Source organism: Haliotis rufescens, unplaced genomic scaffold (assembly GCF_023055435.1).
Source record: "Haliotis rufescens isolate VD_foot unplaced genomic scaffold, xgHalRufe1.0.p SCAF_16, whole genome shotgun sequence".
NCBI classification, from domain to species: Eukaryota; Metazoa; Mollusca; class Gastropoda; order Lepetellida; family Haliotidae; genus Haliotis; species Haliotis rufescens.
The window spans coordinates 18907530-18923568 of NW_025963846.1; the positions used below are offsets into that span (position 1 = coordinate 18907530).

A 16039-nucleotide genomic window follows, 5' to 3' on the forward strand; every position below is an offset into this window, starting at 1 on the left:
TTGGTTAGCCAATCAAATGCCACGGAATCACCTTTTATCGGACCCCTTAACAACACGTGACCACATGCTCAATGACGTGATCAAGGTACACGCTCCAGAGCCCACATGAAGACTTCAAAGTGTGCGCCATCTGCCGCCGAAGTTACGTTACAAATTAAGCTCCACGAGGAAAGACATTCCATAAGTAACGAAAACATACCTCAAAACTTACTTTTTCACTAATGCACATATTAATGAAACTTGATCTGATGATAATTTTGCATGAGAACAATCGTATGCACCGATTGTGTATCGGCTGATGTTTGTAAACTTTCTGTCTGTAATGTCATGTGACTGACCATGTGGTGCATCTATTTTTAACTTGACTGTAATAGAGGGGTGCCAAGTCAATATCATAAGATGGCGCCTGATGGACTCGTCTCTCTCGGCAAGGCATTATCTAGGGCTGGGACGAGTCCAAATTTACTACCCGGGTACCCGCCCCCCTATTACCCTACTCTACCCTACTCAGGAGATGTCTCGAAATGTCCGATTGGAAACTATTTTAGCATAGTCCTGGCAAAACGTATTTAGATACATGTATTAAACAATCTGGTCATGCATACACTGACGTTGACATAAGACAAATCAGAAGGAATGGGTGCATAGTCAGAAAGAAAAGCGAACATTAATGACTTGTAGTGTAACCATAGAGTTCCAGATAATGTTAGTCATTAGACAATATATCACGTGATTAACCACGGGTCCGGGTAATCCTGTGGGTATCCGGGTCCTACTCAGTACCCACCCGACCCTGGTACCCGAGTTACACGTCCCAGCCCTGGCATTATCGCTTTAAAATTAACAAGACATGGTCATTTGACCATGTACTTGTTTACAGAAATAAATGTTCTCAAAGGTAAGTCTTAATTCTAGTGTATTGGGGTTGTTAGACCCGTAATGAAAAACCACAACACGAAGATACATCATGACGTCATCTGATTCCAGGGTGACGTCATAGCAATTCAAAGAGACGTCATGTGTGTGCTTGTGTCGTATTACTGCACTGATTAAATGTCAGTGATTTTGTATTGTTGTCTTCAGATGTGTGTTTTAATGATAAAGATGAAATAAGCAGTCTGTGAATTGTTGACATATTTATTCATAAGAATTGACTTCAATTTGTTTTTGCGTTTATGAACTTATAAATGCACCATGCCAACATCGTAAGATATTACCAACGGCACCAACAACAAAAATATAAATTGAAACACTGTATCCGGCAAATTATTATATAGAATAAACTACGTTTATAAGGAACACGCTTATAACGAACTGACGGATATAGCGAACTTACTCTTTTGTCCCGACTACTTGCTGTTGTTATGTTGTATATATGCTTATAACGAACTACGGTTATAACGAGCTAAAATTAGGGGTCCCTTTGAGTTCGTTATATCCGTAGTTTACTGTATGTGGATTGGTAACATGTCTGATTACAGCTTTTTTTATTAACATGTTATCCTGGCACGTATTATATATAATAAATACATAAGCTGGAATATGAAATAATGTCATTAGAGACACAAAGAAGGGTCGGCCGAGGCGGATTCTCGTGGAAGAAGCACAAGAAGGGGTTATTGTCTTGCCATTCTTTTTCGAAAGTCATCTTGTATGTTCCGGCGGTTGTGATCTTTGCCTCTCACAAGTCGAACCTTGAACCTCCAGAGATCCTGCATAGAAAATACGTTCAAGAATTAACGTTACCAGGCACTTACGCGATTACCCAGTGTGCCATATGGCCATTCTATTGCGATACATAATATAATGGATATTGCATACACTGGATAATCGAGGGCATGTAAAGAATAACACAACTCCCCTCGCTGTTCTCTCTTTGTTTGAAATGCTTTTCTTAAAAGTTGATGGAAGACCAAAAAATCAACAAATTCTGAATAACAACTTCTTTATTGTACTGTAATAGCCTCGTTTTGGTATAGATCCTTATACCGTTGTCAAGCAAGACTGAATAATGAACACGAACAACAGAATCCAAACCAGTGTCTCCAGAAAGCCTACCCACACCGATCAGTACATCTTCTTCAAATACAACCATCCCATTTCAACTAAGAGTTCACAGTCGACCCGTAAAGATCCGGGGTAGAACCGGTCTTCAGCAACCCATGCTTGTGGTGAAAGGCGACTATGCTTGTCGTAAGAGGCGACTAACGGGATCGGGTGGTCAGGCTCGCTGACTTGGTTGATGCATGTTATCGTATCCCAATTGCGTGGATCGATGCTCATGATGTCAATCGGAGGGTTTACTGGTCCAGACTCGATTATTTACAGACCGCCGTCATATAGCTGTAATATTGCTGAGTGCGGCGTTAAACGACAGACAAACAAAAGTCACCTCCACAGTCTCAAAACGAGGCACCAACCTTTCCTCTGCTGACCTCAAGCCTGAGAGCCAGCACCTCCGTTATGTCTTCACGCCTCTCAACAATTACCCGCCCTAACTCGTCGACAAAGTCACCTCCCCCATACTCCATCCCAGACCTAGACCTACGACTATGAACTGGAACCAGCGCCCTTTCGCATCACCCTCCCCTTCATAGGAACACCTTCCCACGCCATCAGCCGCTTCCTCAAACAGCAAGCCAACATTGACACCTACTTCACCAGCTCCACCCCCCTCAACACTTTACAAAGAGCCAACGGCAGAAAAAAACACCAATCTCAAGAGCCCAAAGGTGTAGTGTATGAAATTGACTGTACCTATGGACAATCCCATGTAGGTGAAACGTCCCACCCCATCAACACCAAAATGAATGAGCACAAAACTTCAACCATCAAATCAGACAGTAAATCAGCCATCTTGGACCATGTCAGCAACTTCCCCAATCACAAAATCAACTGGGAAACATCCAAATCCACTCCAAGAACCTCCGTGACTTCACTGAAAGATAACTTCCAGATTCGCCGCAACAAGCCTTCTATCAACAGAAACCAAGGCTGTTTCATCTCATAGGCCTACCATGAACTCATCAAGCACTAGTTTTTTCCAATCAACCCACCTTGTAATCTTCTCCGGTTTGATTGGCTTCCTCGTCGTGTGTTCTTCTGTTGTTATTAGGGGCGGTCGGGTAGTCTAGTGGTTAAAGCGTTCGCTCGTCACACCGAAGACCCGGGTTCGATTCCCGACATGGGTACAATGTGTGAAGCCCATTTCTGGTGTCCCCCGCCGTGATATTGCTGGAATATTGCTAAAAGCGGCGTATAACCATACTCACTCACTCACTCGCTGTTGTTATTAGTTAACGTACTCATGTAAATCCCTCTCATGTATTATACATGTCACCTACCTTATATTATTCTCAATAATTCAGCCTTGCTTGACAACGGTATATACAATATAACAAAGAAGTTGTTATCCGTATTCTTTTGTCTGCTTTGTCTCCTCCCTTCGCTTAGACCAATACAAATCTTTTATTTATTATTCAATCTAATTTGCCTTGTTCCAACAAATATACTTTTTTTCTGGTGACTTATCGCCAGTTAACAGGTTGTTGTATGGAGACTATTATACAAGCATGTGTGTCATACCAATTTTACGAAACAAGTGTCAAAATTCTTTTATTTCTCGTGCGAGCGTCATACATGAATATTTACACGAGTTTCGTACAGTCAGTACATGCGAGTTGAATAATAACTTCATTACCCAATATTTCATAATCCTTTTGATTAACCCTTCCTCATGCACTGATGACGACCACCGTCTAGAAAACCACAATTGTCGAACAGCTTCACTCCCACAGATAAACGTCGCCATAAGATTCGAATGACGTCAACGTAAGCGTCCAGATGATACACTGGAGCGCGTGAAGTGACATTTGTACTAGTGTACCTACGATGCTTGTTAACTCCGTTATTTCTAACCTTACCGTATTGATGGCTAGAAGGTGTGGGAAACCCTTTGAGTTACGTCACAACGGACTGACGTCGTGACTCACCACTGATCTATCCTTGGTAACATTGTTCTACATTATAACATCGCGAAAACTGTAATAAAAGTCTTGATCATGCCAATCTCATTAAAATCAGATCTTAGTTCTCTCTACCGCTAAACAAAGATCTGAAAACATCCCATTAGGGGTCACGTCAGAAGGACCTTTCATCCGACAAATCAGTGCGTCGCTTACCAGATTATGAAAGTGACAGTCGGAATGTTATTTCTTTGTCATGCAATCTGGAAAACTTTAACATGGTGTATTCCGAACGATAGTTACGGGTTTAACGACTGAATCCTTACAATCTAGACCATCTATTAGCCATTCCAGAATTTTTTTTGTTCAGGTTTAAAATTTGTAATCGAGAATTTGTCAAAATATGTTTCGAAGCGTAGTCGCCAATTTGAAATTTGTACCGTAAAGCACGAGAAAGCTGCCTTCTGATTGGTCATTCCATTGGTCGGTCAAAGTTCGCACAAGGTCGGCCTGACGTGACCCGTAATGGGATGTCCTCAGATCTTTGTTTAGCGGAAGCGAGAACAAATATCTGATTTTAATGAGATTGTGATCATGCATTCTATGATATCTTGTCATTAGTTACACATCCTCCTTCTAAATGCCACACAAACGTCCTGGCCATTGTCTAGACATCCCAGTCTGACCTGGTGTGAGATGAGGCCCCGATCTATCCCCGTCTTATTCAGGTATGCCTGGAGTGTCATCTTGGTCACGTGGTAGTTAGGATCGGTTGGGTCAATGTCAACGTAGGTCATGTCGCCCGTGACGAAGTGACAGGATATCGACTGTTGAAACAGATACAGATACCAGCGGTAAGTTCTTGCGGTCGGAGACATGAGTTTGCAGCCACTTTTGTTCTGACGCAGAAGTGAAGGTGGTGTTCGCATTCAACACATTGATCTTAAACTGTTCAAAATATATATACGAAACTTTGTACACAAAAAATCATACATGTGTTGAACTGGTACCTGTTGCTGTGCATGATTTAAAAAATATATATTTCTTTTGCGTTTCAAAGGCAACCAGATGGGCATCTTTGTAGATTAGGGTAGGGTTCGTTTGCGGGTAATAACCCATAAACCGCTCAATATTTCTTGTACGCACACATCACATTTTAAACACCGTGAAGACCAGATCCGGATTGGAATACGTCTTCAGAAACCAATGCAATAGGCGACTAACGCGACCGGGTCTCGCTGACTTGGTTGATGCATGTCATCGTATCCCAATTGTGTAGATCGATGCTCATGGTGTCAATCACTGGATCGTCTGGTCGAGACTCGATTATTTACAGACCCCCGTACTATAGCTGGAATATAACCATCCGTGACACACGTTCTACAAAGCGATCTTAGCGCTATACGGCTGTTGTTGTAAGCCAATATTAATATATGGGTGTCAGCGCTAAGGTCGCTTTGTGGAACGGCTCCCCGGTCGTAGTATTATAGGTCGGCTCTTACGAGCAGCATCGGGTACTGAGTACAAATAACCACCTGGGCCACACGTTCCACAAAGCAATCTGTTGTAAGCCTATGTTAAAGTATGGGCGTTAAGATCCGCTTAGCGCTAAGATGGCTTTGTGGAACGGGACCCTGGTTCTAGTATTAGTCGGCTCTTACGAACAGAATCGGATACTGGATACAAATAACCACCAGGGCCACACGTTCCACAAAGTGATCTTAGCGCTTCGACTGTTGTAAGCCTATGCTAAAATATGGGCGTAACGATCCTCTTAGCGCTAAGATGGCTTTATGGAACGGGACCCTAGTTCTAGCATTAGTCGGCTCTTACGAACAGCATAGGGTACTGAGTATTGTTTCTGCCGCTTACTCCACAGGGGTATTACATTATGTTGAATTTCAAAAGCAGTTTCTCGTGATCTGATCACACGACTCCTGGAATTTATACGTGTCCGACCTTTCTACAGTCTTCGGTGCTGTTGGTGCCGGAGCCGTGGATGAGCAGGGGATGGAAGAACACAGTATCCCCCGCCTCCATTTCGAGGTGGACCCGGGGGATGCTAGGGTCGTAGTTCTTAACACCAAAGTAGGCCACGTTCACACCTCCCTGCAGAGTGACAACGTCAACATTTATCTCTGTCACAGTATCAGATGACAAAACAAAAGGGAGAGGCAAATTATAGACTTCCGGGTCACTATAATGTTGACAATAAAAGTGAGTTTGTAAGTTGAGTTTTACGCAGCTTTTAGCAATATTCCAGCTTCTCTCCCGTTAATCGCATTGGCTTCCTTGTTATATTGTTATCTTTGAAAATTTATCCTACCTTGTAGGGCTGGGACGGGTTACTCGGGTACCAGGGTCGGGTGGGTACTGAGTAGGACCCGGGTACCCACAGGACTACCCGGACCCGTGGTTAGTCACGTGATATATTGTTTAATGACAAAAATGATCTGGAACTATATATGGTTACACTACAAGTCACTAATGTTCGCATTTCTTTCTGACTATGTACCCATTCCTTCTAATTTTTCATATAGTTGAACAAAGATATAACACAATTAGACTTCAGTGTATGAATGACCGGATTGTTTATTACGTGTATCTAAATTCGTTTTGCCAGGTTTACGCTAAAAATGTTCCCAATCGGACATTTTAAGACATCTCCTGAGACCTACAGTGGGTACCCAGGTAGGGTAGGGTAATAGGGGACTGGGAACCCGGGTAGTAAATTTGGACTCGTCCCAGCCCTACTGCCTTTTGTGAGCATATTATGTTGTATACATAGTATCTCAATGCACTTTATATATGGGGGCGGTCGGGTAGCCTAGTGGTTAAAGCGTTCGCTCGTCACGCCGAAGACCCGGATCGATTCCCGACATGGGTACAATGGATGTAGGGTGATTGTAAAGTTGATTGTAGCCGCCTAAGATCGATTGTAACTAAGATTGTTCTGTGCAAGTGGGCCCTGGTGTCCCCCGGCGTGATATTGCTGGAATATTGCTAAAAGCGGCGTAAAACCATACTCACTCACTCAATGCACTTTATCAGTATTCACCTCGTGAAGGGTCGGGAAACAGCCCTAACACGTCGATACAAACAATAAAGAAGTTTAGGTCAGGTCTTCATATTCTTCAAAGTTTTAAATGCCTTTCAAAACCAGGAATGGGCTTCACACATTGTACCCTTGTGGAGAGAAGAACCCAGGTCTTCGGCTTGACTAGCCACTAGTTTTAACCACTAGGGTACCCCATGGTTCCACGATCATCCACCAGGTGTTCGCGACGAGGTTGAGCATGTTAAGTACCCGCACACGACACCAGAATTAGCCATCCAATCAAATTACACTAAAGTGCGAGAGAAATTCAGTGAGGAGTTATTGACAATATGAATAACGTCACTTCCCAAACGAAGCTATTGTACCGAAGGGTCCATGGAATTTACCTTAATAAATGGAGTGAGTGAGTTTTATGCCGCCATATTCCAGCCATATAACGACGAGGGACAACAGAAATGGGTTTCACACATTATACTCATGTAGAGAATCGAACCCGGGCCTACGGCGTGACGAGCGACTGCTTTAACCACTAGGCTACCCCATGGCTCCTAATAAATGGATGTTTAGTACACAGGATAATGGAGGATAGGAGCCAAATTGACTGGTTTCTCCCTATACGGTCGCAATATAACAAACAATACAAGGGCCTTAAACTGTAGAGTCATATATGCAGATACCGGACAGGGTGAAAAAAAATGAATTAACCGTATCAATCTTGCTTATTAGTATTATATGACCCCTGTACTGATACTATTTCACCAGTACTCTGTTGATATTCAGGACCGCGTAAATTACCAACTAGACTTGATGACTGAGATTTTCTGAAATACTGTTATGTTGGAAATGCATAGCCGACGACACACCTTCCACTCGGGGTAGCCATGTTCCAGCAGCTCCCCCTTGTGGCTGCCGGGCAGAACTACAAGGCAGCCATTTTGTCTGTTCACTGGCTGCAAGGCTGTCCAGGAACACACGACCCGGTCAGCTGGTCGGACAGGAAAGTAGATCAAGTCTTGGTGCATTGGATGACGGGACGTACCCTTTCCTAAGAAAGGAAATATGTGAGTGAATAACAGTACAGTCAGCAATATTTCAGCTTCATCACGTGGCCTGTAAATAATCGAGTCTAGGCCAGGCAAACCAGGGGTTGATAGCATGCGCAATGATCCATGACGTTGGGGACGTTAACAGACTTTTAGTCACGGTTGCTCTGATAAGGTTATCCTTTATGTTTCTGTAAACAGCCGATTTATAGAGCTGGCTCACTGAGATACCATGCCGCAGTTTTAACATGAATACCCCACTCAGTCACAGTATACTGACTCCGAGCCGACCAGTCCTTGTTTTAGCCCCTTAATGCCGAGCGCCAGACAGGGTAACAACGTGTACAAGTACCATCTTTTAACGTCTTTTGGTATGACGCGGCCGGGGATCGAACCCCGGACCTTCCGCTCTCCGGGCGGACGCTCTACCACTAGACCACGGAGGCTTTCGGGATCACTATAGCCCTCACTAGTTGTGTTGAGGTGAGGTGAAATGGGGTTTAACGTCGCGTCAAAGGTTATTGCACTTACATAGCCACGTGCACCCACGTGTGTGGCTGCTTGTACTAGCCCGGACTCATGCCGATATATAGTGCTAGCCCACTGAGTACAAATGGCTGTACCTACCCGGGTCCGGCAGTTTGTTGATGAACATGGCGTGTACAGCTACGATGTCCGGGCCGGTGAAACACTCCGTGTAGTCCAACACCTGCAAAATACAAACACGATCCTGTGACCCCTGTCTTATGTCCAAACATAATTATGCTCAGAAGTTTGATGTTTAGCGTATCAGTATTCTAGCTATGTGACGGCAGGCTGTAAATAATCCTGTCTGGACCAGACAAACCAGTGTTTCATTTGTTGAGCAACGTCTCACGCCGTCGAGGAACGATCAACCAGGTCACCGAACCTGCCCACCCGACCCATCAAATCGTTTCTTCCAACTAGCATTGGTTATTTCGGACCTACTCTGGCCAGGGGTAAAATATTTTGAAACGTTAGTGGAACAAAGTATTCATTAATTTCGTTTTGAGTGAGTAAGTATAACTCCGATTTTAACATCACGTCGTTTAAGGGACCGGTTATTTATTAGAGGGTGGAGACTTTTTATGCACTAATGTACTGAAAATAATGACCCTCCCCTAATGATTTTCATAATTTTGGATGACCCTCCCCATGTCCTTGTACATTTTTGCATGACCCTCCCTGAAAAGACAAAAGGTAAAGGCACTTTATATTTTATTACCAAAAGATCCCTCCCTCCCCTCACTCCAACACACACACACACACACACACACACACCACACACACCACACACACACACACACACACACACTGATCTGATGATATGATTATAAAAGAAGCGTGTCACATAATCATCTTGTTTGCCACACTCTCAAACTCTCTGACCTTCGGAAGATGACAGTAGCTGAACAGCTCCCTGTCCTGGTGGAAGTCTTGAATCTTCGTTACGGTGCGCTCGCTTGGAATGAAGTCCGACTTGGCGACACTTACATCGTGAACGATGGATATGCCAGGCACCCTCACCTTACCGTTGCATATCTGCACAAACCTGCTCCTGTAACATACAGTCATTTGATGTTACAGGTTAATTTCTAGATACTTTGCGATGATAATTGCAAATGTTAGAATTACGACTGTCACACCCAATGACGCTGCCAGCATGTCGTCTGTCACGTTCGTTTCCGCAGCAGAACGCAAAATATCGTTCAAATCGACCACATATATCATCAGATACTGGTGATTTTTGCTTTTTATGCAGATTTTATTCGCATTGGAAGGAAACAAAAAGGACTTGACAGTTGGGATGTGATTTGTTTCCAGAGCTCGAAATCTGTTCACTATTCATGAAACTTTGAATACATACAAACCAAATGGTACCTTTTCACAGAGAGTATTTGAGGACTGTTGGAATCTCGTTCATCCAATAATGTATGTTACAAATATAATGACAAGGTTTAAACCTACTTATAGAGTGAGTGAGTAAATTAGGTTTAACTGCCTTTGGCAGTAGTCCAGTTACATCACGGAGTGTCCGCTTGATGTGGTAGGAAAGCCCGAAGAGATAGTCCCCATGACCAAAGGACGGAACCGAGACATATGTCATCAACTGATACTCTGGGCCAGACAAACCCGTGACTGAAAACATGAACCATGATCTGCGCCATCGTGAGAAGGAGGCACAACTTACAACGCTTGTCACTGGTTACCTGTATTTGTCTATGTGCTCCTGTGCCACCAGCTTCTTGATGACCAGGTACCCGTTCTCCTCGTAGAACTGTCTCTGTTTAAGCGTCAGTCGAGGGTTGTCCTGGGTATACCTGAACCTACCCCCCTCTCCACCATAAGCCTGGGTCTGGGACGCTGGTTCAAACTGCTACAAATGTTCAGGTATCCATGGTAACAGTGACCGTATTGCAGTTATTACGGCGTGCAGCTTAAGTCTATATATGGTAGGAAAGCCCGAAGTGATCATTGTCTTAGACTTTGATCTAAGGATATGGCTGACAAATAGAAAATGATCATCAGGGCGAATCTGCGATTCGAACCCACGATTATAGGATTCTGGAACGCCAAAGGGATGCAACTCTGCACAGCGAATAGAGACGACCCATGGCCATACATCATTTTGATGTTTAAAATGTATTGACTGAACGTTATTAAAATGCATTGACTGGACATTATTAAAATGCATTAACTGACTTCATTAAACATAATTATATGTGTAAGGATACGAGAGACTTTGTTGGTCTTGAGTGGATCATGTGGTTCATCAACGTCGTCAGACGGTCCGCCATGCTCTCCAGGTTTCAAACGTGTAGTGGATGTGAGGCGGACTGTAGCGATACTGCAGACAGTGAGAGAAATGAGTCCAGGAGTTGAGAGAAATACCTATGTGATCCTGACGAAAGGTTGAGCAAATGTCACCATGTATGTACATGACGATCGAGAGTCGCATATCTATACATTCATGTTGTGAGTGAGTGAGTGAGTGAGGTTTAACGCCGCTTTTAGCAATATTCCAGCAATATCACGGCGGGGGACGCCAGAAATGGGCTTCACACATTGTACCCATGTCGGTTATAGAACCCGGGTCTTCGGCGTGATGAGCGAACGCTTTAACCACTCGGCTACCCGACCGCCCCCACGGCGTGTCAGCTTGATGTGGAAGGAAAGTTTACGGTTTTGTTGACTCCCACGAGCACGGGTGCTGACAAACCTAGAACATTATCAGGGCAAACCCTGCACGCCTTAGGAACACGACTCCACACAGCGAATTGCGCGAACAGAACGTACACGTGATCATATAGGTTAGTGTATAGTACGTACATCAACGGAATGTTTAGTTCGCGGTTTGCGAACTAAACATCATGAGAACAATCAGGTTGCTTCTCGTAAGCCCCCGTACACCAGACTAACAATTACCCTGTCAAAAAAGGCATGGTATCTCAGTGTGCTATCACTATAAATCGGCATCAGTCCGGACTGGTACCAGCAGCCAAACACACACATACACGTGCATGCACGTCGCTATATAAGTGCAATAATCTCGGACGCGACGTTAAACCCCATTTCACCTCACCTCACCTCCAATTGGGAAAAAAAGTTCTGATAACGAAGGAAGATGACATCAAGTTCAAAACTGTATTGGAACTGCTCAGGTCATAGGTAGTTTTCCTCAGGGTCAATAAAGTACTGTACTTGGCTGACACCTTAATCAAACTATTAGAACAGAAGATAATCTTTTTTACCAATGGTGATGTTTTTGTTGTAACAGATAGGTTCTGTAATAAAGTCATCAAATGATTCAGGCTGTATTTTCTGTGAAAACGTACCAAGGCAATTACAGTGTCCAACCAAAACCGTTATTGATTTCTTTGAAAATTTTAGCTGGAAAAGCATTACCAAATACAGATATGATTTTGACAGAAATGGAAGTGAAAAACATTTTCCATTTAAGATTAAATTTAATTTGTGATGTCCAACAGTGTACTCATCCAAGACAGCTTCAGATCATTTACATTTACTTAAGTCTGTTGAAAAGGTAGTAACTTAAAACGTATGATTAAAACCAGTATTCCACTCAATTTGGAAACTGGGCAAACTCCTATGTGAACTATTCTTCCTAGCACATATCCATATTACTTGAGATTTGTCATAGTTAATTTTTATAATATCAGCGAATATGTTTAATGTGTCAACTTTAGCTTCAAAAGATTCGTGAGAGATGTCTCTAGTTTAACCTCTGTATCATCCACATATTGTGTTAACAGGCACTCTCCATCTCGTATTCGAAGTCCTTTGATGTTCAAATTCTTGAATGTCCAATGATATGCACTTTATTTAAACATATTTAGATTTCTAGGACAATACTGAATGATGTGGACTTTGTCCTAAACATGTTACAATATGTCTAGATTATGGGCACGTTGTATTTAGTGAGTGAGTGTGGTTTTACGCCGCTTTTAGCAATATTCCAGCAATATCACGGCAGAGGGCACCAGAAATGGGCTTCACACATTGTACCCATATCGGGAATCGAACCCGGGTGTTCGGCGTGACGAGCGAACGCTTTAACCACAAGGCTACCCGACCGCCCCCACGTTGTATTTAGGCTGTGAGACGTAGTGGTTTAGTGGCTCGGGATAATTTCTTCAGAGGTTCAGGACAATTTGTCAAATATGAAAGCAAATATCATCTGATGTTTACTGAGAAAACAACATGTGAAATGCTGGACTTCCTTATTGATAATAACATTTTGAGGAAAGGCATTTTGGCAAGAAGTAGGCATCACCATGGGCACCAATTGTGCTCCTCTTCTAGATAATCTGTTTCTTTATGCATATGAGTCGGATGTTCTGCTCGGATTGGCAAAGTCAAAACAAGGTAATTAGGCCAAGAAATTTAACTTAAGCGTCAGGCATATCCATGATCTGATATCGCTCAATAACCATCAAATGGCCAATTCTCGTCCACGCAATTGGGAACGATGACATGCATCAACCAAGTCAGCGAGCCTGACCACCCGATCCCGTTAGTCGCCTTTTACGACAAGCATAGTCGCCTTTTACGGCAAGCATTGGTTGCTGAAGACCTATTCTACCCCGGAATTTTCAGGGGTCTCAAATGTGAGTGAGTGAGTGAGGATTTTGACAAGAAATTCATAAGCAAAGTGAAGAAAAAAACATAGAAAAATTAGAAAGCGAGTCCAGCATTGTTGATGGTCTGTTGTTTGTTTGTTGTTTAACGCCGCACTTGTTGATTGACAACGAGCATCGATCCACGCAATTGGGATCGATGACATGCATCAACCAAATCAGCGAGTCTTAGGACAAGCATAGTCGCCTTTTACAGCAAGCATGGGTTACTGAAGACATATTCACCCCGGGTTTTCACGGGCCTGATGGTCTGTTGTAAAACCAGAAGCTACGGTACGAGAATATTATATATCTGGTAATAAATATTACGTTCCTTCATGAAGTATTGACAATAGGTAATAAATGTTGTTTTTTATTGAATTACTGGGGTACTGTTATAAACACTTTAACATTTTATCTTCATTATCAGTGGAACTTCAGTTGATATTTGTGAGAAACGTTCTTTTACTTTTTGGGGCACAACTTGAAATCAACTATGCCAAGAATGCAGTGAAGCTCGGTGAGTGCCCTGTTGACGCGAATGACCTTCGTTTGACCAGAGACCACAAAATTAGTTTATTTTATGGTCTGGTTTGACCACAGTTTCTTACTATTTGTTGCAACCCCTATCGGTTATCCGTCCTGCTGGCCAGTGAGCGATACTGTTGGATTGGTAAGCTACTGGTACATCTGGTTAGTTAGTTATCAGAAATAACGTGAACGCTGAGACTCCCTTACGCTTGTACGATATAATTGATACATTGATGAAAGTGGCGTTAACAAACACCTGCTCAACTGGGTCGTAACAACGTCGTTCTACAACTGGAATACCTTTGAAAGCCACGATAACCCAAACTCATCTGGCTTGCAACAACGCCGTGATATAACTAATATATTGTTGACAGCCGTGTTAATCCAAACCCACTCAGTCACCTGGATGAAACAACGACATGGTATAACTGATATACTCTTGAAAAACTTGTTAAACCAAACTCACTCACTCACCTGACTGCTACGGCAAGTCGTCGATGTCGTTGTCAACACTGCTCGTGTCTCGCGCAACAATGTGCTGGAGCGTATAACACGCCAGAATATATTAACATAAACCTTAAGCAGGTTGATATTTTTCCTATTTTGGAGATAATAATTTCAAAACATCTGCTACACTAATTTGTTAAGTTATTGAGCAGATATTAAAACAGTATGATTTATTGAAAGAAACACAATACTGTTTGGAGAATAAAACCGTTGTTGCTTTATACGAAATAATTTTGGTATTAACCGCTGCGTTAGCCGAGTGTAAACTTTCACAGTTGTATTACTAGCGAGCACAAATGGCATTATACTAACTCATTAGCTACTGGTTGGTGGGAACCAGTTAATTAAGGGTGGTTGGTTGGTTGGTTGGTTTGTTGTTTAACGCCGCGCTCAGCAATATTCCAGCTATATGACGGCGGTCTGTAAATAATCGAGTCTGTACCAGACGTCATATAGCTGGGATATTGCTTAGTGCGGCGTAAAACAACAAACACTGTTTTCTTGAGAGGCTGTAGACCAGTTTCCTTACGTTTGTTTGTTTGTTTAATGAAAAGCATAGTCACCGGCAAGCATGGGTTGATGAAGACCAATTCTAACCCTGATCTTCACGGGTTTCCCTATGTTATTGATTATGGCTCACACCACGTGTTGCACCACATATCGAGTGTACTGTAGTCATATAACGCCTAGCAAAACTACATATGTTGAGCAACCGGATTGTGCTCTTCAGGAAGAGGGACTGCGAATGTTCTGAACTCAGCTGAAGAACCTAATATAACCAGCATATAGCTGCTCCAACTTGGTGTTCAACATCCACGGGTTTAGATGCTTGATGTCTTGCCAAGAAACCTGTGGCGCTCTCGACAAAGGGGAGCAAATGTTTGTCTTCATTGGAAATTTTTAATCCATTGCTGCTCATCAAACTCATCAACCACCACGTTGTACCACCAAACCTTACTCCTCTCTTCCCGATACATGTGCCATTCTCGACTGAGACCAAAATCGTTTATAAGATATATGATACCGTTTACTTCCAAGAAGAGCTACAAATGTGTGAATGTTGTTGGTCAAATATGAAATGGTTAAACATGCACACATGATATGCCAATGCACATGAACGCGCTGCAATTATACTACTACTACTTACGTACATATTTAAATGTACACCTGTAGGTAGTATAATTACGTTCGTAGGTATCATTGCTCATACCAACAGGGTATACAGCATGTCCTCTTGTGACCAAATGGAAGACAACTGCCTTCTGATTTTCAAGATAATCAATATTAAAATAACCTGTTATTATCGTGATAATATAAAGATAGACAGCATTACCAGTTTATTCTGGTGTCATAATAAAATAATTAATGCTTATATTTGCAGGATACGTGGTGTCTTTGAACATTTACAATATTAACTTTAAGGTGTATCCAAACTGCGCCAAGACTGGGCCATTGGCACCAGAACATCAACCATTTCAGCAGGTAGACTACTCCACCTCCCGTTGTCTGTCTGTTGAAATTCTAACCAGGATCTTCACTGGGGACTGGGTGAGTGGGACATAATGATGGTTTTTGTCCCATAAATGTTGTGAAAAGCCCAGGGTCCCGTTCCTCAAAGCGATCTTAGCGCTACGACTGTACGTCTATGTTAAAGTACGGGAGTTACGATCCACTTAGCACTATGATCGCTTTGTGGAACGGGGCCCTGATGGCCACAAGTCGTGGACATTAAACATGACCCCGCGTGCAGGCAAAGCAAAAATCATAATCGAGGCA

General features: G+C 42.8%; 1 protein-coding gene across 1 annotated transcript; it reads right to left on the bottom strand.

The window, feature by feature from the left end:
• Nucleotides 1-1123: 1123 nt before the first annotated feature.
• On the bottom strand, nt 1124-14292 carry LOC124121625 (phytanoyl-CoA dioxygenase, peroxisomal-like). Its single transcript, XM_046484660.2, has 9 exons — nt 14231-14292; nt 10823-10935; nt 10298-10464; nt 9477-9645; nt 8694-8775; nt 7887-8068; nt 5925-6074; nt 4652-4792; nt 1124-1712 (listed from the first exon to the last, which is right to left on the bottom strand). Exons 2-9 carry the CDS (start codon nt 10883-10885, stop codon nt 1617-1619), a joined length of 1050 nt encoding a protein of 349 aa, XP_046340616.2. The 5' UTR covers nt 10886-10935; nt 14231-14292; the 3' UTR covers nt 1124-1616.
• Between the last annotated feature and the right edge of the window lie 1747 nt (nt 14293-16039).